This window comes from Lepidochelys kempii, chromosome 1 (assembly GCF_965140265.1).
Source record: "Lepidochelys kempii isolate rLepKem1 chromosome 1, rLepKem1.hap2, whole genome shotgun sequence".
Taxonomy (NCBI): Eukaryota; Metazoa; Chordata; order Testudines; family Cheloniidae; genus Lepidochelys; species Lepidochelys kempii.
In genome coordinates this window covers 345,699,065-345,722,744 of record NC_133256.1, presented here as the reverse complement: position 1 = coordinate 345,722,744, position 23,680 = coordinate 345,699,065, and the positions used below count along the sequence as shown (strand labels likewise).

The 23,680-nt window shown below is 44.1% G+C and overlaps 1 protein-coding gene and 1 long non-coding RNA gene across 8 annotated transcripts in view; one reads left to right on the top strand and one right to left on the bottom strand.

Annotated features, from left to right (window-relative positions):
* The window catches only part of TASOR2 (transcription activation suppressor family member 2), a 98,254-nt gene that overhangs the window by 4,056 nt on the left and 70,518 nt on the right, over positions 1 to 23,680 (bottom strand). For 4 of the 7 annotated variants that reach the window (XM_073328882.1, XM_073328884.1, XM_073328880.1 and 1 more), the window contains exons 18-23: positions 14,966 to 19,225; positions 11,939 to 12,064; positions 10,232 to 10,385; positions 8,659 to 8,764; positions 4,131 to 4,312; positions 2,506 to 2,620 (exon numbers count right to left, since the gene is read on the bottom strand). In XM_073328882.1, the coding sequence (XP_073184983.1) occupies positions 2,506 to 2,620; positions 4,131 to 4,312; positions 8,659 to 8,764; positions 10,232 to 10,385; positions 11,939 to 12,064; positions 14,966 to 19,225 (4,943 nt within the window). Of the gene's footprint in view, positions 1 to 2,501; positions 2,621 to 4,130; positions 4,313 to 8,658; positions 8,765 to 10,231; positions 10,386 to 11,938; positions 12,065 to 14,965; positions 19,226 to 23,680 lie in introns of those variants that run through there. The other 3 variants (XM_073328885.1, XM_073328881.1, XM_073328886.1) reach the window with 3 other exon arrangements.
* The window catches only part of LOC140905474 (uncharacterized), a 54,328-nt gene continuing 39,224 nt past the window's right edge, over positions 8,577 to 23,680 (top strand). The window contains exon 1 of the long non-coding RNA XR_012156861.1: positions 8,577 to 12,093. This is a non-coding gene — a long non-coding RNA (uncharacterized lncRNA). The remainder of the gene's footprint in view (positions 12,094 to 23,680) is intronic.

Sequence of the window (23,680 nt, the reverse complement as noted above, 5' to 3'; positions counted from 1 at the left end):
GGACCAGGCTGAGGTTGATGGTGGGATGGAAATTGTTGAAATCATGGTGGAATTCCTCAAGGGCTTCTTTTCCATGGGTCCAGATGATGAAGATGTCATCAATATAGCGCAAGTAGAGTAGGGGCGTTAGGGGACGAGAGCTGAGGAAGCGTTGTTCTAAATCAGCCATAAAAATGTTGGCATACTGTGGGGCCATGCGGGTACCCATAGCAGTGCCGCTGATCTGAAGGTATACATTGTCCCCAAATGTAAAATAGTTATGGGTAAGGACAAAGTCACATAGTTCAGCCACCAGGTTAGCCGTGACATTATCGGGGATAGTGTTCCTGACGGCTTGTAGTCCATCTTTGTGTGGAATGTTGGTGTAGAGGGCTTCTACATCCATAGTGGCCAGGATGGTGTTTTCAGGAAGATCACCGATGGATTGTAGTTTCCTCAGGAAGTCCGTGGTGTCTCGAAGGTAGCTGGGAGTGCTGGTAGCGTAGGGCCTGAGGAGGGAGTCTACATAGCCAGACAATCCTGCTGTCAGGGTGCCAATGCCTGAGATGATGGGGAGCCCAGGATGTCCAGGTTTATGGATCTTGGGTAGTAGATAGAATATCCCAGGTCGGGGTTCCAGGGGTGTGTCTGTGCGGATTTGATCTTGTGCTTTTTCAGGGTGTTTCTTAAGCAAATGCTGGAGTTGCTTTTGGTAACTCTCAGTGGGATCAGAGGGTAATGGCTTGTAGAAAGTGGTGTTGGAGAGCTGCCGAGCAGCCTCTTGTTCATATTCTGACCTATTCATGATGACAACAGCACCTCCTTTGTCAGCCTTTTTGATTATGATGTCAGAGTTGTTTCTGAGGCTGTGGATGGCATTGTGTTCCGCATGGCTGAGGTTATGGGGCAAGTGATGCTGCTTTTCCACAATTTAAGCCCGTGCAGAAGTACTCTATGTAGAAGTCCAGTCTGCTGTTTCGACCTTAAGGAGGAGTCCACCTAGAATCCTTCTTTTTGTAATGTTAGCTGTAGCTCACGAAAGCTTATGCTCAAATAAATTGGTTACTCTTTAAGGTGCCACAAGTCCTCCTTTTCTTTTTACCAGCAGGAGAGTGAGTTTATGTGTGTGGTTTTTGGGGGGGGGTGAGAAAACCTGGATTTGTGCTGGAAATGGCCCACCTTGATTATCATACACATTGTAAAGAGAGTGGTCACTTTGGATGGGCTATTACCAGCAGGAGGGGTGGGAGGAGGTATTGTTTCATATTCTCTGTGTATATATAAAGTCTGCTGCAGTTTCCACAGTATGCATCCGATGAAGTGAGCTGTAGCTCACGAAAGCTTATACTCAAATAAATGGGTTAGTCTCTAAGGTGCCACAAGTCCTCCTTTTCTTTTTGCGAATACAGACTAACACGGCTGTTACTCTGAAACCCTTCTGACAGCTTTTCTTAAACTGGGGGAGGAGTCGGGGGCAATCAGGTAGACAGCGGCCGCAAGACAATTAGGCAGGGAATGCCCTGGTGGTGGGCTGGGGGGGGAGGGGAGGGAGCTGGAGTGGTGGCAAGGGGAGGAACAGATGCAGGAGCAGGAGAGCAGCGGGGTGCAGAAGAGGTGGGAGGCCAGGTGGCTGGTGTGGCAAAGTGTTGCAGAACAAGGGGCGCAGGCTGGGATTCTCAGGAAGACGACAAGAGCGTAGCAGAAGTGTGTGCGGACACAGCTCCACTGTACCCATTTTACTTGTGCGCCGTCCAAGAGACGGCACGGCCCTTTGACATGCTCAACTGTCTGACGGAGGGAAGTAGTTTGAGAGAAGGAAGGCACAGATACCCGGGCGCTGCTGACCACTGGAAACATGCAGGCTGGGTAGGAGGGGCGCGGCCTTTCTGCCTTGACCTCAACGCTTTAAAAAACTGCAATGGATTCAATAGGGAGCACATGCCAAGGCAGGTACGTGAGCGTGTTCCATGTCCTAAAGAGTTCTATTCCGGAGCGCTAGGATTCCTTTATTCGCGTTCTGGACCCTGCTGTTCCCTTTTTCAGCTGCTGGAAGGCAGCTACCACTCTAGGAATACCTGGCGGGTGTCAATTTAATGTATTGGTGGCTGTGGGTCCCTAGCCCTTGATGCAAAGCACTAGTGCAAAAGACAGCAGCACTCAGGAATCCCAGCTCCTGGGTCTTAGACACAACACACACAGGATTTAGCTACAAAGGTAACTCCCTCTCCCAAAAGCACCAGAGGGAGCCATTGAGTAGTCAAGCTCCTGAAGTGACTGGGAGGAAAAGAACAGTGATAAGCTATAATGTTATATAGCCCCCCTGTGGAACAGGCTAGATCAGCCTCATCTGAGTAATTCTAAACTCCAGGACTCCACTCTCTCCCCACAGAGCACTGATAAATTCCCTCTATTATTGAGAAGTCTGTTACTAGATTTGCTGCTTCTGCATTTCTACAATTCCCAGCATGGGCATTAGTGCACTTTCTGATAGAGGGATTCGCATCGTAAGCCCTCGTTTGCTCTTACCAATAGCTGCTTTGAAATGGGACAACCACGTTTTGCACAGTTCCAGTGAAGTTATTTACATCAGTGACTAGGATCCCTTTGCTTTCAAAGACCTCTCTGCTGACACTGGGCTTATCTGCAAATGGAAAAGCAGCAAGAAGAAGAATACCCTTGATGAAATGAAACAGTCCTTTTTGCTTATGGAAACCCTAAAGTAACTGTCAAACTGACACATCTAACCAGCATGTATTCTCTTCCTCGTGTCAGAGTGGAGTGGGTTCATCTCCCTGGGTGAAATGACTGATTCCAATTATTATTTGCTGTTTTGCAAATTTCAGCAGATTAATGGAAAGTGCCTTATAAATATCTATTGAGCAGCCAATAATAAAATGATCAAATATAAAAAAAACAGGAGTGCATTAAATAGCCTTGAAAAATTGGCACAAAAAATTTACTAACGCAGGCAGAAAATTCTCTTGCCCTTTACTGTGGCGAATGATAACGAAACAATCTTTTATTTGCCTGATAAAAAAAATATTACTTGCACTGAGCAACTGGAAGTTTGCAATCCAGTACAATAGTACCGAGGATAGCACTGGAATGGGAGACCCGGATCATATTTCTGCTCTCCTTGTGTGACACTCGTCTGTGCATCAGCTCCCCCAGCTCTAAAGAGCAATTAACACAGTCACTTCACAAGGCTATTCTACGCTTTAATTCCTTAACTGCTTGTAAAGCACTGTGAGATTATCCGAGGGAAGGAACTCTAGAGCATGCAACACCGAGTTATTAGCTATGCCTGTTCCATGGACCCATCTGTTTTCTACCCTCCTAGACTGATGGGTCCATGGAACCACAATGCTCTGTGCTGACAAGTAAACTCTCATCTATGCAAAGCTCACAGAGCACACAGTGAGCCTGCGGGCATGTCGGCAAGGCAGGTAAGCATCTTCACATCAAGCAGCTCCTTTTGAAGAAGGGTGAAGGGAAGCCCAGAGTTCAGGTGCATCCTTCCAGTGAAAAAGCCAGATAGTAACAAAGCTGGGAAGACAACAAGGTGCCTGTGCTTCTAATCCCCTATGCTATAGACACCACCCCTTTATCAGGATCAGAGGACACTGCAGGTGCTTGCCTCACAGCTTTGAGTTAATTAGCATTCAGCTCCCAAAGGAATCTTTTCTTTATTTTCACCAATTATAATTCATGTCAAAATCCGTTTGTCATCAAAAGGGAATGTTTAATAGAATCCATAAGAACGGCCAGACTGGGTCAGACCAAAGGTCCATCTAGCCCAGTGTCCTGTCTTCCAACAGTGGCCAGTGCCAGGTGCCCCCAAGGGAATGAACAGAACAGGGACTCATCAAGTGATCCATCCCCTGTTGCCCATTCCCAGCTTCTGGCAAACAGGCTAGGGACACCAGAACTACGTGCAACCGGATGTCCCTGTTTTGTTACCCTGGCCTCATGCTGCGTTTCACACCCACCTACCGTGTCTGTTTATGTTCTAACGAAGGACAATTTGGGGGCAGACACTGTCTATTTTACGATTGTAAAGCACCCAGCACAATGAAGCCCCAATGCCGACTAGGGCTAAAGGGTGCTACTGTATGACAAATCATTAGTGGTGTCCTGAGCTCAGTTCTCACCTGTGAGATACACAGCAAACCTAGCACTGATGTGCTGAACCTGCAAGTTTAATAAGCACTTCAGATGCTCGGATTTTGTGCATGATTTGGAGTCGCACTGATGGTAATGAAGAACTTCAACAGTATTAGCTTCTTGGCATGATTTCAGTATCCAGTTCTTTTTGTGCGCAGTAGAATCCACCCTGTTGGAACAGAAACAAGTTTTACCCCGTGAATCATGGGGCTGGTTTACGTTCAGACAGAACAATCATGGATAATATTTAAAGCCTTTGTTCTACACACTTGTTTCTTTCCCCTTGACTTTCCTCCCTACATGTGTTTGCTTTTTAACCTGTGCCAATGCAATTACATTAGTAATTATCACTACGGCTCACCCCCACCCCACCACCTTGCAAGAAAGTTTGCCAAGGGAGCTCCCAACGCTGACCACTGCTTAGGTGGTCTCAGGGTGGCTTGTTACCAGCACCAGAACAGGGCTTGAGAAGGGCTGCTTGAGTCTAACTGAAGTAATGGTTCCATCTATGTCGCTAACAGATGTTACGCACTGCAGGAGACTCGTCTGGTAGATTCTGAAGAGCGAGCCGTCGAGGGTACGTCCGCAGTGCAAATAAAATGCTGCAACAGTGAGTCTCCTGCTCCGGCACTCAAAATAGTAGCACAGATGCTCCCACTAGGGCAAGAGCCCAGGCTCTGAAAGCCACCTGGGCCCGAGCGGGAACGTCTACGTGGCTACGGTTAGCACTGGAGCGCAAGCTTGAGTCCGTAAACCTGGACTCGCTGCCCCGGCTTTTGGTTTGGTTTTTTTGCAGTGCAGGTGTCAGAGGCCCAAAGTTTCTGAGACACCAGAGGCCATTCAAAGGGACGTACTGTCCGATGACAAATCGCATTTCCTGACTTGCATCCACGCGTTAGGTTGCTGAAGGTGAAGGAATTTTAAAACTATATTTACTTTTCACCAATTTTCCTTTCAGTACTTCTCTCTGCTCGGGCAGTGAAAACAGACTGCTCAGTTTTCACCTTTGATTCTAGTAAGTTTCACTTTCTGTCTCACTTGCTAGCTGGGGAATGTTCAAACAAATGGTTTTCATTTAAAAAAAACATGGAAACAATACTATTAAATGGACATTGTTAGCTTTAAAAAAAAAAATCACTTTTTTTTAAACTTAGGGGTCTTACAAGTAGCACTTAAAATGACTGACTGACAGAGATGTTTTTTCCAGCATATATAACTTTGTCCATTTGACAGTACTTCCTAATAGTTGGTTTCACGGTTTTCCTGGCACGGTCATTGTTCGTGTGAGTCTTTCACACAGCAACCAGCGGGAAAATGTTTCAAAAAACACAAAGCCACAAACATTATTCTGGAAACTTAGTGGCTGATGTAGGACCACAAAATACTTGGAACTATTTTTCTTTGAAAATTGACTAGAGTTCAGGTTGACAATGTCCCTTTAGCTTTCGCAAAGCTCTGCCTTTACAAAGCTTACACTGAGCCTAATCTGATCTGACAGTTTAATAATAGTACAGCCAAACCCACTTTACCTGAAACTGCTTAATGGAAATTTGTAAAATTAATAATTTCCTTTTTAATATCAATTGGAAAACCCACAACCCACTCCAAACAGCCCTCAATAAACCAAATGTTAAAGTCCTTACACAGATACCACTCCCAATGATTTCAATGGGAGTTTTGCACAGTAAGGACTTCAGGATCTGGCCCCATGCCAACAAGTCCAGTACAACATGAGTAGCTTTTTAATTGCCTATACAACACACCTTTGTTTTCAGTGTAGCTGCACAGTTCGTATATGCACTGAATGAGGCAGGTGTCTGGTGGAAAGATAGTATGTGATCATTTAATTAAAGACTATCATGAATATGCACAAACAACCTTAATTCTGGCATTTTCTAACTCCAGAGGGCTTGACTTGGCAAGCATAATCTCTTTCACCACCGTTGTGTGTGTGGTTTCACTGATTGAGGCCTTTTTTCACACTCCCCAAGGTTAACAGATTAAAGAAGCTTTTTTGCTGACCTGGATCAGATGATTTTTTGTAACTTTTACTTGATTTATAGATCGTCTGGATTTCAGATTTTAATTATAACCTTGCTGGAACTGGTCCTTGTCTAACAAAAAATTGCTCAGGTAAACAAAAAGTAACATGAGCAGAACTTAAAACCCTCTAATCAGTCCAATAAGGGACCAAGACAAAGTTTCAGATGCTTAACTAGCCCGATCAGTCCATACTGGACTTTCTGAAGATTGTGATGTCAGGATGTATTACTCATGCAACTGATGAAGGGCTGGAAGCTAAATGAATCTGATGGGGCCTGGTCTACAAGGGGGTGTGATTTCTGGAGCACTCTAACATATTGTGCTCAGACTTCTCCATAGACCCTGCTGGCGTGGTCTTAAAGGTACTTAATGTGCATTAATGTAGTCCTGTTTGAAACACAAATGAGAGATCTTGTAGTTCGTGCCAGCAGAGGCTACATAGGGCAGAATGCTCTAGAAATCACACCTCTGTAGTCCACACTGCAGCACTGTGTGGATAAGCCCTGGGAAACCAGCCAGCCAATGCTGTCATTACTTTAGAATCACAGAATCGCAGGACTGGAAGGGACCTCGAGAGCTCCAGTCCCCTGAATGCAAGGCAGGACTAAGTATTATCTAGACCATCCCTGGCAGGTGTTTGTCTAACCTGCTCTTAAAAATCTCCAATGATGGAGATTCCACAACCTCCCTGGGCAATTTGTTCCAGTGCTTAACCACCCTGACAGTTAGAAAACCGAGGAGTACCAATTCATTAAGGTGAGCTATTCTTTATTCTTTTGTGTAGAGACTGTCCAGTTTGGCCAATGTACCAAGGTTGCCAACAATGCTTCTCTGCCATGTACATGGGCCAAATTGGACAATCTCTACGCAAAAGAATAAACACAAATCAGACGTCAAGAATTATAACATTCAAAAACCAGTTGGAGAACACTTCAACCTCCCCAGTCACTCAATTTCAGATCTAAAAGTTGCAATTCTCCAGCAAAAAAACTTCAAAAACAGACTCCAACAAGAGACTGCAGAATTGGAATTAATTTGCAAACTGGACACCATTCAATTAGGCTTGAAGAAAGACTGGGTCAGTACGCAAAGTAAAACTATTTCTCCGTGATAATTTTTCCCCCCTACTGTTACTCACACCTTCTTGTCAACAGTTGGAAATGGGCCATCCTGATTATCACTACAAAAGGCTTTTTTTCTCCTGCTGATAATAGCCCACCTTAATTAATTGGTCTCCTTACAGTTGGTATGGCAACACCCATTTTTTCACGTTCTGTGTGTGTGTGTGTGTATATATATATATATATATCTTCCTACTGTATTTTCCACTGCATGCATCCAATGAAGTGGGTTTGGGCCCACGAAAGCTTATGCTCAAATAAATTTGTTAGTCTCTAAGGTGCCACAAGTCCTCCTCGGTTTTTTTGCTGATACAGACTAACATGGCTACCACTCTGAAATCTGACAGGAAGTTTTTCCTAATGTCCAACCTAAACCTCCCTTGCTGCAATTTAAGCCCATTGCTTCTTGTTCTATTCGCAGAGGTTAACAAGAACCATTTACTTCCCTCCTTCTTGTAACAGTCTTCTCTTCTCCAGACTAAACAAACCCAGTTTTTTCAATCTTCCCTCATATGTCATGTTTTCTAGACCTTTAATCATTTGTGTCGCTCTTCTCTGGACTCTCTCCAATTTCTCCACATCTTTCCTGAAATGTGGTGCCCAGAACCGGACACAATACTCCAGCTGAGGCCTAAGCAGTGCAGTGTAGAGCAGAAGAATTACTTCTCGTGTCTTGCTTACAACACTCTTGCTAATACAGCCCAGAATTATGTTTGCTTTTTTTGCAACAGTGTTACACTGTTGACGCATATTTAGCTTGTGATCCACTATGACCCCCAGATCCCTTTCCACAGTCCTCCTTCCTAGGCAGTCATTGCCCATTTTGTATGTGTGCAACTGATTGTTCCTTCCTTAATGGAGTACTGTTCATTTCTCCTTATTGCATTTCATCTTATTTACTTCAGACCATTTCTCCAGATCATTCTGAATTTTAATCCTATCCTCCAAAGCACTTGCAACCCCTCCCAGCTTGGTATTGTCTGCCAACTTTATAAGTGTACTCTCTGTGCCATTATCTAAATCACTGATGAAAAATACTGAACAGAATTGGACCCAGAACTGATCCCTTGCTGCGGGACCCCACTCATTATGACCTTCCAGCTTGACTGTGAACCACACTCTGGGAATGGTTTTCCAACCAGTTTTGCACCCATCTTATAGTAGCTCCATCTAGGTTGTATTTCCCTAGTTTGTTTATGAAAAGGTCATGTAAGACAGTATCAAAACGCTTACTAAAATCAAGATATACCACATCTACCGCTTCCCCCCATCTACAAGGTTTTGTTACCCTGTGAAAGAAAGCTGGTGGTTTGGCACAATTTGTTCTTGACAGATCCGTGCTGACAGTTACCTAATGTCTTCTTTTAGTTTTTTACTTTCTTTGTAGTGAAGCAGCCATTTCCACTTTCCATGACTATTCAGCTTTTCCAGTGTTTTAACTATTTCCTTCAGCTGACCTGTGGGAATAAAATATTTCAGTATCGAGTCTGAGAATCAGGTGGTGTCAGAAAACCAGATGTCCAGGCATTACTACATATAAAAAGCACATCATCATGTTCTTAAAGAGCAATCTGAAGGCCAAAAAGTCAAAGAGTTTTGTATTATTTTCAGTGAGAGTTCAAGGGGTTATTAGAACAGAGGCATCTTTCATCTCCAACTTGCCAGTGGATCCAGAGAAGTTTGATATTGGCCAAAAGATGTTACCCACTAACTACTGTCCTTTGGCCTATGTAAAATCAATTAGTGGGAATCTCTGCCTAGTTTCTAGTGTACAGATGTTCATACCACAAAACACTCCCATTCTCACTGGGATGAACTGACACCACAACTGTCATAAGAACGGCCATACTGGGTCAGACCAAAGGTCCACCTAGCCCAGTATCCTGTCTTCCGACAGTGGCCAGTGCCGAGTGCCCCAGAGGAAATGAACAGAACAGGTCATCATCAAGTGATTCATCTCCTGTCGCCCTTTCCCAGCTTCTGGCAAACAGAGGATAGGGACACCATCCCTGTCCATCCTGGCAAATAGCCATTGATGGACTTATCCTCCATGAACTTATCTAGTTCTTTTTTGAACCCTGTTCTAGTCTTGGCCTTCACAACATCCTCTGGCAAAGAGTTCCACAGGTTGACTGAGCATTGTGTGAAGAAACACTTCCTTTTGTTTTAAGCCCGCTGCCTATTAATTTCATTTGGTGACCCCTAGTTCTTGTATTATGAGAAGGAGTAAATAACGTTTCCTTATTTACTTTCTCCGCAGCAGTCATGATTTTAAAGACCTCTATCATATCCAAGCTGAAAAGTCCCAGTCTTATTAATCTCCCCTCATATGGAAGCTGTTCCATACCCCTAATCATTTTTGTTGCCCTTTTCTGAACCTTTTCCAATTCCAGTATATCTTTTTTGAGATGGGGCGACCACATCTTCACGCAGTATTCAAGAGGTGGGCGTATCATGGATTTATATAGAGGCAACATGATATTTTCTGTTTTATTATCTATCCCTTTCTTAATGCCCATGAAGGGCCATGGACACTGAACTACGCTCTCAGCCCTAGAGATGATCTCGCATTGTTAGGGTTCAGGAAAGCTGGTGATGGTGCCCATTTTGTGGACAGAGGGAAGCCAATCCAATGCCTTTCACAAGCATTATATTCAATACACAGAAAGAAAAAAGTTCTCTCTTCTGGGGGGAAATGCTCCCTCCTGAATGGCTTTGGGAATACTGGCATCTGCTACCAACCAACATCTCTCGAGAGGCTCCTGACAATGCCACAGCCTTCTAGAGCCACGTGTTTCCCTAGATCCATCCTAAACCTGCGCTGTATTTAAGTCACAGTTATTACAGTACTGCAATATCATCCTCTTGCAACAAAGACCAATGATTTTCATGGGTATAAAGAGGGAGGGGGTAATTAGACTCACCTAAAGTTACAGTTTCTAACACTTCATCATCAGAGACCACAAACCCCCCCATGTGAAACAGCTCCTGATAAGTGTGATCAGTTACGTCCTCTGGGCTGTCCACTCCAGCAAAGGTTACATTTGGGCAATGCTTTAATCTCAGCAAGGAAGGGATCTGTTAAAGGCAAAAACATTCTTCATGTACAATATGTACCTTTTAATGGGTCAGACTTCACACACCTAACCAGGAACCTCTCTCATTCTTTCTTCTTCCAGTAGACGGGCGTCCCTGCTGGAGTCCTGAGGATGTTGCCCATTTCCTCCTGTTTTACGCACTCCATCCTCAAGTCTCCACAGCACAGCCCCGCCAAGCTGTAGATGACTCAGTGGGACTCTGCAGGAGCCTCTGAGCCCTCTTTTTATGAATCCAGTGGTGATCGCTGTGAGGCTGTGAGGTACTTCTCTCTCACGCTGAGCCACGGGGCTGAACACATCACACTGCTCCCAGCACACTGGCAGCAATTCAAGGACTATGGGTACGTCTACACTGCATGCTCAGCCCAGGGTCTGACTGGAGCCCGAGACCTCCTTCTGTCCACAGACAAGACACAAAGCCATCTGACTCAGGTCAGCAAGCACTCAGAACCGAGGTCCAAAGAGCCTGCTTAGGGGATGTGTCAGAGCCCAAGTCTTGCTGCGACTCAGGTCCAAGTTGTATTGTCTTGCAGAGCGGACACAGTCCAAGCCACAGATCGGAGTCAGAAAGTCTGCATAGTGCAGTACGGACACGTTAGCTCGGCCATGAGACCCGGGTCCAGCCATTTTAAACCCAGGTTTACAGTGCAGTGTAGCGGCGTAAGCATGGGCTTGAGAACAGTGAGTCCAAAGACCTGGGCTTAGTGTGTAGTGTAGACATGAGACCAGGTAGAGAAATCAAAACTGGGTCACAGGGTACAGTGAACTCTAGTACGTCTTAAAACACGCAAGTTAAAAAAAAGACAAAGCTGGAGCTGGGGACAGAAAGGGGTACTTTGATAAATAGTCTCTGGTCACATCTTAGAATTAGCAACTACTGGGATAGGCTCACAGGTAAAACTGAAGAAATGCAGGATTTACAATTACCACACAGGCTCCAGAGAATTATTCTAAATGACACTCTGCCATAGTGTAATTATAGCATAATTTCAGAAAGTGGCAATTCCTGTGTCTATTCAGTGCCAAGTGAGTTCAATGAAAGCCTCGCCTGGGTTTTATACCTTGTGGACAGCACTTAGACACTGCAGTGATTGGTGCTGCTGGAATGCTGCTGGGGATCTCAACAGGGGCATACGAGCCAGAAATTCCTGCGTTCTAACCCTGGCTCAAACTAGTTTACTGTGCAGACTTGGAAAAGCTAAACCAGACAACCCAGACTGGTGCCTTGCCTGGTTTGTACGGACTTCTGAGGTCGCTAGCTATTTTGTGATCTGAACTGGAGCAACAGCAGTGAAAGAAATGGGCCCTCTGTTCTTGTGGTTTTTACAACTCCTTAGCCATGGACCCTGCGTATGTATTAGGTTAGCTTTAAACTGCGACATCTTTAGGACCTCACCAATAGGTATGCAGATGTGAACACTTAAAGATAAAACTCTGGATAGGTGCAAAATTAGAAACCTGTTTAAAAATGGACTGTCGTATTTAGAAAGGGCATTTCCAGTTTTGACACAAGAAAGATACTTCTGAACCTACTTTATGAATATGCAAAGATATGTCCTCATTTCTAATAATGACAATCAGTCTGTCTGTCTCCAGGTGTTGTGCTTTACAGAAATTCAGAGGTTCAATTTCAGCGTGGCCACCTTTCTTCAATAAGCTCTGAAACACAAATAAATCATCGCAACAAAGTAAGAATGTTTGTATGGCCAACATTTTTACACCTTACCAAAAACAGATAACCAAAAACATTTAATATGATTTCCAGTTGAGTATGAAAGCTATGATTTATCTGCAAATAACCTGGATATTCAGACTCTGGTTATGCTAAAGCCCAACATGAAAAATAAATCTTGTCGTGTTTAGATGGGTTTTTTCCCCAATTCTGCAAACAAATTTATATAAAGTTTGACCTTATATAGTTCAGGCTTGTTTGATGAGAGTACCACTCAGGACTGGAAAGAGTAAGCTATTTTATCAATATGCCTAAGGCAGGGGTTCTGAAACTGGGGGTTGGGACCCCTTCAGGAGGTTGCAAGGTTATTATATGGGTGTCGCGAGCTGTCTGCCTCCACCCCGAACCCCGCTTTGCACTCAGCATTTATAGTGGTGTTAAATATATAAAAAAGTGTTTTTAATTTATAAGGGGGGGGTGTCACACTCAGAGGCTTGCTATGTGAAAGGGGTCACCAGTACAAAAGTCTGAGAACCACTGGCCAAAGGTGTATTTCTGTTATTATTTGGTTTCTAAAATAATCTAATTATCTGAAAATTCAACTTACTCTAAATATCAAACACAAAACTTTAAAAATAAATTGACCACTTACTCAACCACCACACAGGAAAAGAAAGAAGAAAAAAAATGGCAAGCATTTTGAAATGGACTCTCCCGTGCCAACCAGTTTGCAGTGAGGAGAGATTCAGAATGGCCAGCACCTCTCTCATCTCAACTCATCAGCACAGCAAAATCTATTTTCGTACTCTAATATACTCTTGGTTAGATAAACATCTCGATCTATGTATTACATGTGCTCTCGGGAAAGTCCGCTGCAGCCAAAATGCAGAGAGTAGATGACCCAGTACTGAGACAGCATGCTAGCTCATTTAATTTTACATTTTTTAAAGTTCCCTTTACAGACAAACTCTACCGCAGAATTAAGTTGCTGAGGTTAAAAAAAAAAAAAAAATGCACCCAGTCAATCAGCTACATAGAAAAGCATGAGTAAGCAGATGGGCTTTCCACCACGCTCTGGAAGTCAGGCTGGAGTTCAGTCAGACTAAGGCTGTGTCTACTAGAGTTGGCCGGAAAACAGATATACCTTCCTGCATAAAATGTTGCATGTTTGAAATTTTTCTTTTGTCCCACACTGGGACAAAAGGCCAAAAATGCAAAAATTTTCACGGGAAGGGTTTTCAGGAAATCTTTTGTTTCGGGAGCACTGTTTGGCTTCCTGTCTGCCTGCTTGCAAGACACTTGTCAACTACACTTTTGAAATTCACAAGAGCCTTCCAACCTGCCTGCAGGAGCTGGAGAGAGTCTCCAAGTGACACAGCCTGGCAGCCCTCCAGGAAAGCTTTTGTTGATTTCACAGGCAGAAAGTGCGCTTGACCAGAGCCTTGCTGCCAGGCAGCTGGGGAGCCCTTATTTTGATCTTCCCAATGGGAAAAAAAGTCTCCTTTTTTCCCCTGCAAAACTGAAATTTTCTTGTGGAAAACTGTGTTTTTCTGCCCCCCCCCCCCTTTTTTTGTGTGTGTGTCAGAAAAGGCACAACTGGGAGCACAGAGAAGGCATTGACACACACCATTGTTTTTACCACCCTGTTTTCTAGACCAGTTCAGAGCCGGTATAGACAACAACAGTGGTAAAGATGCCAGTGACTGTCTATACTAGCTCTCCAACGCTGCTACTTCCAATGCAGCTGAAACTGAGAGATTTCCCCAAAAAACTCTAGTATAGATATAGCCTAATTGGGGAAACAAATTCCAGTGTCAAAGACCCCCGCTGAAAACCACCTTTCAGTAGCATGCAGATGTTCAAAACACTCGGGACTCTCGGCTAAACTCGGCTGTCACAATCAGGCACGGTGAGAGAGGCCGGTTTCCCAGGTTAAACAGGAATCAAACCATGTACTGTAAGGTTTTTTTAAAAAGCACCATCATCAATGTCTTGAAGTGTGATCAAAAGCAAACAGAAGACACCAGTACAGTCTATGGAACACTGGTACAAGGTGCTCTCGATGGCTAACTGCCCCAAATAGTTGGCAACCATAATTTACACCACCTGAAATGTGTGTGGGGTCTCCAAGAGTGGCCCCATTTGGATGAACTACGTCACCGGAGCAAGTAGGCAAGACCTAAATCAGAAACAGTCATAGTTGTGCCAAATGCAAATGAAAAAACGCATTTCAAGCCAGAGAAGCCACCTGGGACTCCGGGACAATCCAGGAGCCAGGACTATTCCTAAACTGTGCAAAACCATGACAAAGGCTGCCTCACATTCTTCCCAGTATAAACATTTTTAAAAAATTATGAAGCATACACAAACTGCGGCCATGATACAGGCCTGGCAAATGCAAATCGTAGTCATCTGGCACGTGGTTTTGTGTGGTTTGCCAATTTTCTTTGCTATTATGAGCAGAAAAAAATCTGAGGTGCTGGATTAGCCTTTAATGCCTGCAGTCCACCTCTTTTCTTTGCTCACCAGTGAAAATTAATCAGTGATCGCTGATCCTAGTTCCCTCTGTTTATGCATCACTAAACTACCACACACTTTGGCATAATTTGGTTTGAATTATGGCTCCAGAGAGCCAAGGTGAAGTAGCAGAGGGTGTTACTGATCAGGACTGAAATCCCCTAGGACCAACACAGCAGGAAGATACTGCCGGTCAGCATTAAGAAGCATTGGCCAAATCGTGTGAGGAAGCCTGCATAGAGACACCCCCCCCCCCCCCCCCCAGTGCCATACCTGACTCAAGCCACTGGTACCAGTTCAACCTTATAAGCAGCACTAAGTTCACTCACAATTTTAAACAAACTAGGAAGATTTAGAAATTGCCACATTACCTTCATTCTCACAAAGAAAGGGTCATCTTCTGTTTCAACTAGGTAGAACATACACGCATTTTTGCAAGCCTCTTTAACAACACTTTTCAGTCTGTAGTGCAGAGTGTTGCATAAGTCACTAATCATGTTCTCATAGGAGGCTGTTCTTTTGGGGAAATGTGTGCATTTTTTCCTTTTGCCTGCACACTCTTCTGAGGTAGTGCTCTGACCTCTTCCTTTGTTACCCGCATGTATATTGTTCAAGATCACCCTGTTGAACTCAGCATATTCATTTAGAATGACCGAAATATCCCCCCGGGATTCTTTTAGTTTATCATCGTATTTTAACTTGCTGAGATGTAAAGGAATACCATAGTCACGGCCCTGGCTTTTGACTTTTGCCGCATTTCTTTCACTGCTAAATTTATCCTGCCATGGGACAAAGAGAGGTGGTTCAGCAAAATCTGTGTATATATCGTTTCTTGGGTGCCAACTTGAACTACGCTGCCTTGTATCTGAACGCACAACCGTTACCAGAAGGGGGCTCCTACTCCTGCATGGTGAATTTAGACTAGGGGCTTCAGGAGCCTCTCTCAGGGGCAAAGTCTCAGCCATTACCTGGGCAGAAATCTCTTTTGGAAAGATACAATTGGAGGTAGAAAGTCGTGATTTCTGGCTCTTTATTACTTGTTTTAGCTTATAACTGAAACGCAGACATTCCATATCTAAAGTGTTCTGGGTAAGATCATCAATAACCTTCCAGGTCCTAGTCAATGAGCTTATTAAGTCAGATCGTTCCACAAAATGGTCATGTCTCTTTGAAGGCTGTACAGGTCTAGTTTTGTCTTTGTGTTTTTTGGTAACAATAAAGTTTGTATAATCCCTCACGGTGCCCTGATCATCTTTAATATTGACAAAAGGGGGCACATACCTAGCATCTTCCCTAAACCCAACGGGCCAGCCTGACTCAACCACTGAAAATCTTTTGCCTGCTTCCAAGGAGTCCCAGTCATCCCTCTTCCAATTTTCATTCGCTGACCTTATACATGAACAATCATAATTAGTCCTTGTAACGGTTGTTGCGCGGATAGTATCAACGGGGCTTGTGCCACAAGAACCCCTAAATTTAGCTGTGGGGTGTACAGTACCTCCAAAGTCCTCCTGGTCAGAGTCTCCAGAAAAAGACTCATACGATAAACTTTCAAAGGTCAAATGCACACCTCTACCTTTGTTAGGGAATTTTGCACCTTGGTTGGCCAAATGTTTCTCCAAAATATCCTCAGTATCACTAACTTCTAGAGTCTCTCTAGAGTCTGTGTGTGCATATAATGTTGTAGGCATTTGAACAGAGGAAACAGGGATTTCTTCCCTAGTGTCATCTAAGTTGGTTTGATGTAAATCAGCAAACATATTAGATTCTTCCATCATACAATCACTCTGCAGTTCTGTTATTTCACAAACAGAGCTCTGGTCACATGCTTCTGCGAACTGTTCCTCCTCCTCTTCTAAAATAGATGGAGTGCTCGCAGCACGGCTAGTCCTTCCTAGATCAAATTCCTCATGTGATGTGGGTTCTTCTTTGTCATCATTCTCTAGTAAGTCTGCTACTTTGCGGACAGGGATTTTATGGTCTAAAAACATGTCTTTTTTTGCCCATTCTGTGTAACAGGAACCTGAGAAAGCTTCTTCTGCTGTAGAAGACATCTCCATCACATCTATTTGATCAGTGTGGTCAGAATTCATACTTTTGGAAAATACTGGATTCTTCTCACTTTGCTTTAATAAATTAGTGTGCACATCTGTCTCTCGGCTGATGGGGATACTATGCTGCTGAAAAGCAACACCAGTCAACAATTCTGGGTTAGTACAAGTGGGCTTGTCAGCTGGAGAAATCTCTTCCTCACTCCTCAGTAAGTCTGCTATTTTAACTACAGGCGTTTCATGTTCTAGAAATTTGTCTTTCTTTGGTCGTTCAGTATAACAAGAACTTGAGGAGTCATCCCCAGCAGACAAGGGTGTTAGACTCTCAGAGATGGAGCATATTTTCGTAACATCTATTTGATCAGTGTGGTCAGAATTCATATTTTTGCAAAGCACTGGATCATGCTCACTTGGCTCTAATATACTTTTGTGCAGTTCAGTCTCTCTACTAATAGGGCTGCTATGCTGCTGAAAAGGAGTGCCAATCATCAATTCTGGGTCAGTGCGAGTGGACTTGTCAGTTGGACTTGTCTCTTCTTCACTCAAAATAAGACTGTGCGTATACTGATGGTTTACAAAATTAATTTGTTTCAAGTCCAAATGTTCTTTAGCAAAAGATTTTTCGTTATCCACTGATAAGATACAAGCCGATTCTACCAATTTGCAAAGAGAGGTCTCATGTTCTCCATGTGTAATAACCATAGTTACCTGGTTTAATTCATCATTACATGGTGACTTTTTAGTAACAGAACAGACTTCAGTATTCTTAAATTTGTCACAGCTTTTCTTGGCTTCAGAGTCAGCTTCCAAGTGTGTATTTTCAAAGACTAAGCATGGGCTTTCACTTGCTTCTGAAGATTTGTTCAGCAGTTCTGTTGTGTCAGTAGAAGGGCTCTTTTGCTCTCCTTGAGTTGCTGTATTGCTTTGTACTTGATTGGATTCTTTAATACTCAGAGAAGTGTAATCGGCAGAACCAGTTCCGCTGTCTTCCTGAGAAATGCAGCTGTCCTCTACTGAATCACTTTGTGCTGATGACTTGATTTCTTCAGCTGGTTGGACAGTGATTTCTTGGTTCTCAGGAAGTGCATCTGCAGATTGTGTTATTTCATCAGAAGGTACGTCCTGGACAGGACTTGCACCAGGTGATAATGTTAGAGTTAATACACTATCAAAGGGTTCTTCCAAGTCAACTGGACTGATTGCTTTGCTCTCTTCAGGTATGCAAATTTCTTTAGGAAGTACTACATTGATTGGATCCTGGTCCATATCTTCATGTTCCATATCTGCATCATTAATTTCTTCAGCTGGTTTGACAGTGACCTCTTGGTTCTCTGGAAGTGCATCTTCAGATTGTGTTATTTCATCAGAAGGTACGTCCTGGACAGGACTTGCACCAGGTGATAATGTTAGAGTTAATTCACTATCAAAGGGTTCTTCCAAGTCAACTGGACTGATTGCTTTGCTCTCTTCAGGTATGCAAATTTCTTTAGGAAGTACTACATTGATTGGATCCTGGTCCATATCTTCATGTTCCATATCTGCATCATTAATTTCTTCAGCTGGTTTGACAGTGACCTCTTGGTTCTCAGGAAGTGCATCTTCAGATTGTGTTATTTCATCAGAAGGTACGTCCTGGACAGGACTTGCACCAGGTGATAATGTTAGAGTTAATTCACTATCAAAGGGTTCTTCCAAGTCAACTGGACTGATTGCTTTGCTCTCTTCAGGTATGCAAATTTCTTTAGGAAGTACTACATTGATTGGATCCTGGTCCATATCTTCATGTTCCATATCTGCATCATTAATTTCTTCAGCTGGTTTGACAGTGACCTCTTGGTTCTCTGGAAGTGCATCTTCAGATTGTGTTATTTCATCAGAAGGTACGTCCTGGACAGGACTTGCACCAGGTGATAATGTTAGAGTTAATTCACTATCAAAGGGTTCTTCCAAGTCAACTGGACTGATCGCTTTGCTCTCTTCAGGTATGCAAATTTCTTTAGGAAGTACTACATTGATTGGATCCTGGTCCATATCTTCATGTTCCAGATCAGCATCATTACTTTCAGAAAGTGCTAAATCAATTGGTTCTACATTTATACTTTCATAGTCAAAATCTTCCTCCTCCTCCTCTTCTCCCTGGTTTTCTAATAGATCATACGATTCTCTCCCTTTTCCACATGGGCTATCATGTTTTGTGCTCTTCATATTCACTTCTAACTCTATTGCTTCACAGAGACGTAGTGATCCATCACCACCAGCCTGGCAATTGTCATTGTCCTCTGCAGAGAGAGTGATGTTGTCCAGTGTCTGTCTTTCCTCAGAAATGACAGTATCATCACTAATAATCGCTGGCTGTTTATTTTCCTGCTTCTCTGGAAATTCAGTCTGCGAAAATGCAGAGTCACTCTGTGAAACTTTACTTAAATCAAGGGCTTGATGTGCTTCATCTGAGTCATCAGTGGAAAATTCTTCAGGTCTTATGCTTATATTGCTGGGTTTACCAGAAGGGCTGCAGGTAGAGTTACTGATAGAAATTACAGGGTCCAGCAATTCCTCTCTTTCATTCTTCTCTTCATCAACCTGAAATTTCAAAGTTTGAAATTTAACTACCGAGAAAGACAAATGTAGGAAGAGAAAGATCTCTGCAACTGGAGAATGTATCTTTTTAACTCCTCAAGCTTTCATAAGACAATCTTTTTTAAAAAACCCTAGAGAAATTAATTTCAATTCACATCCCAAATATTTTACTGCCAAATTCTGTACTCAAAATGGACAAGTGAGCCCATTCATGTCCCCTATCCTTCCAATTCCTCCTCAAGATCTTCTTCTTCTGTGATACTTATAGGGTATTGGCAGCTAACAACAGCTAGGGAGATGGCAAGTAGGAATTCCTGATTTGCTATTTTGTTTATTTGTATCTTAATATTTATTTTTTTAAACTGCCTTGAAATCATCTCATAGTGCACAGAGCTAATCAAAAAAAAGAAAAGGAGTACTTGTGGCACCTTAGAGACTAACCAATTTATCTGAAGCAAATACTCACCAACAACCACATACCACACAACAGAACCACTAACCCAGGAACCTATCCTTGCAACAAAGCCCGTTGCCAACTGTGCCCACATATCTATTCAGGGGACACCATCACAGGGCCTAATAACATCAGCCACACTATCAGAGGCTCGTGTACCTGCACATCCACCAATGTGATCTATGCCATCATGTGCCAGCAATGCCCCTCTGCCATTTACATTGGTCAAACTGGACAGTCTCTACGTAAAAGAATAAATGGACACAAATCAGATGTCAAGAATTATAACATTCATAAACCAGTCGGAGAACACTTCAATCTCTCTGGTCACGCAATCACAGACATGAAGGTCGCTATCTTACAACAAAAAAACTTCAAATCCAGACTCCAGAGAGAAACTGCTGAATTGGAATTCATTTGCAAATTGGATACTATTAATTTAGGCTTAAATAGAGACTGGGAGTGGCTAAGTCATTATGCAAGGTAGCCTATTTCCCCTTGTTTTTTCCTCCCCCCCCCCCCATCCAGACGTTCTGGTTAAACTTGGATTTAAACTTGGAGAATGGTCAGTTTGGATGAGCTACTGCCAGCAGGAGAGTGAGTTTGTGTGTGTGTGTGTTTCGGAGTGGGGGGTGGGGGTGAGAGAGCCTGGATTTGTGCTGGAAATGGCCCACCTTGATTACCATGCACATTGTAGGGAGAGTGGTCACTTTGGATGAGCTATTACCAGCAGGAGAGTGAGTTTGTGTGTGTATGGGGGTGAGAGAACCTGGATTTGTGCAGGAAATGGCCCACCTTGATTACCATGCACATTGTAAAGAGAGTGGTCACTTTGGATGGGCTATTACCAGCAGGAGAGTGAGTTTGTGTGTGTGGGGGGGGGGTGGGCGGAGGGTGAGAAAACCTGGATTTGTGCTGGAAATGGCCCAACTTGATGATCACTTTAGATAAGCTATTACCAGCAGGAGAGTGAGTTTGTGTGTGGGGGGGGGGGGTGAGAAAACCTGGATTTGTGCTGGAAATGGCCCACCTTGATTATCATGCACATTGTAGGGAGAGTGGTCATTTTGGATAAGCTATTACCAGCAGGAGAGTGAGTTTGTGTGTGTGGGGGGGGGGGGGGGGTGGGCGGAGGGTGAGAAAACCTGGATTTGTGCTGGAAATGGCCCAACTTGATGATCACTTTAGATAAGCTATTACCAGCAGGACAGTGGGGTGGGAGGAGGTATTGTTTCATGGTCTCTGTGTGTATATAATGTCTTCTGCAGTTTCCACGGTATGCATCCGATGAAGTGAGCTGTAGCTCACGAAAGCTCATGCTCAAATAAATTGGTTCGTCTCTAAGGTGCCACAAGTACTCCTTTTCTTTTTGCCAATACAGACTAACACGGCTGCTACTCTGAAACAGAGCTAATCAGACCTCACGCTTTCCAACTTTACTCTCGCTTATTGCGTCTTGTCTTGAATTAGATTGTAAGTTCTTTGGAGCCTGGAACTGCCTCTTACATTTGTACAACACCTAACATAATGGTTTCCCAATGATCCCAATTATGGCCGCTGGGTGCTACTGTAGTACAAGAAATAGTGAAATCAACAGACACTGTTCACACTAATCTGAGGGCTGAATTTGGCTGTAAAAGCTGACTTTTGTCCACATGGGGCTTGTTCACCTGGTGGGCTAGTGGGCTCTCCAGGGGAGTGATTTCTAAAGCACACTAATGTGTGTACATTAATTGGTCTGGGTAGACCCTGCTGGTGCACTTTAATGCAGTACTGTTTCAAACAGCACTATGTTAAAGCACACCAGCAGGGTCTACATGGACCAGTTAATATGCAACATGTTCGTGCTTTAGAAATCACTCCCCTGGAGAGCCTATTACCTTACCATGTAAACAAGCCCAAGTGGACAAAAGTAGTATTATGTAGACTCAGCAGGGTATGTATGGACCAATTACTGTGCAAGACGTTCGTGAGCTGTAGAAATCACACCCCCATAGAACACATTATCCCACCATGTAGACAAGCCCTTGGGTTCCTCCCAAAGTACTTCTAAATTTACAGTACAATACTAAACGTATGTTAAAAACCTTTGGCACATCCTTTAAAATGCAAAACGGGATCCCACTCTATAGTCTTGCAATTTGTTCAAGATGCTCCAGGAGACCCAGTCTAGGGGCTGAGTGCTCTATCCCAAAGCCGAAAAGGCTATCAAAAGGTGGCCCAGAAACGGGTTGGGAACAGGGCCCAGAGGGTGGGCTGAAGAGAAGCCCTGGAAGGCATAAGAATCCTTTGGTTTGTTTGGACCTTTGTAGTTTGGACTTTTGCTACCACAGAACAGGTTATGTTTATTAGTGACTTGCCCAGAGGGCTAAGCCACATCTCCAGCACAGACTGGTGTCTGGAAGGCCGAGGATACCAACCCTGGGGAAGGAAACTGAGGCTGGGAGTGCCATGCTCGGCCAGTAGGGGACATTATAGGGCAGCCATACCCCATGACACACACCCTATAGAGAAAAAAAACCCCAAACATAACAAGCTATCCCAACCTCAACAGTTAAACCACCCTCCCCACCCCCACTCCCCAGCCCAAAATACCCCTGCAAACAGACAGCCTTTGTGGTGGGCCATAAAGGCCAACAAATTCTGGCTATTTTGGACTGAGGGTGAGTGAATTCCAAACACAAAGGACCTTCATGAATGGAGAATGTCTGGCCAGAGTACTTATAAACAGAAGGGGACTCCATTTCAAACCCCTTGGCTGAGCAGAATGTGGCTGCATCCCATGGGGAGATAGGGTGCCTCTCAAGTAGGAAAGTCTCAAGCCACTCACCATTTTGTTTCAGCAACGAATGAATGAATGACTGAAACGCTGGTCAGCTTAAAAGAGGCACTGTAAAGCTTTTTATTTTATTTTTTTTTAAAAGGATGATTTATGATCCTGAAATCAGCATCTATAGACTTAAAAGGGTACAAAAACATCACCAACACCCCTTCTGCCAATCAGTTCCTTCCTCATTTGTCAGCCAGAGCATGAGTTCATCAGGGTCCACAGTGCTTCGTGTGCAATAACAACTTTATTAGGGTCTTAGCAATGAAAATAGGGGCGAACACGCTCCCAGCCTCTGCCTAGGTGTCTGTGATGTCAGGAGACGCTCTAAGAGACACTGAAGCCTGAACGTGGGACTCAACTGTCTGTCAGGTGCTAAGTCCAGCGGATTCCACTTAATCGAATCCTGGCATTAGCAACTTCTGCTTAATGGCAACATATTGCTGGGAACCATGCCCATCCCATGAACATCAATGATAAGGGAGTTTGGATATTGGCAAATATTGGATATTGGATATTTTTTTTTAAAAAAAAAAGGAGCTTAAGAATGGCCCCACTGCAGGCAGGCTTGTGCAGCTGCAGCCAGGGAAGGAAGTTCTGGAACGTGCCTGCCCTGGTCGCCCCTCCCCCCCAAGCAAACCTGCCTGCAGCTGCTGCTTAGCCTGTCACAGCACTTCCTTGTGGGCTGCAACCCGGCAAACCTGCTGGCACGCAGGGACCACACTGGAGGTAAGGGGCCCTGGGCAGGGCTGCAGGCTGGGAGGGGAAACAGTGGGCAGGGCAGTAGTAAGGGGAAGAGTGGAGGGTGCAGCCTGGATACCAGAGTATCTCTCCTTGCACTCTCCAGGCTGCATCCTGCTGGGGGGACTGCACGAAGCGCTGGGAAGGGCTGGGCCCTGAATGCTGAAGAATACAGGATAGGTAGGGTACAGGCTCCTATCACCCCTGCTCTCCGAGGAAAGCCCCAGCATCCAGCCTGCAGCTCCCCTCCTTGCTGCTGCCCTGCCTGTAAGCAGGTTTGCAGGGCTGCAGCCAGGGAAGGCACATCCCTATGCTTCCTTCCCTGCCTGCTGCTGTACAAACCTGCCTGCCACTTATTAGCAACTGCTGGACAATGGCAACTTTTTGCTGGCAACTGAGGGGTTACTAATCAGTGGCATCTACCCTATGATTAGCT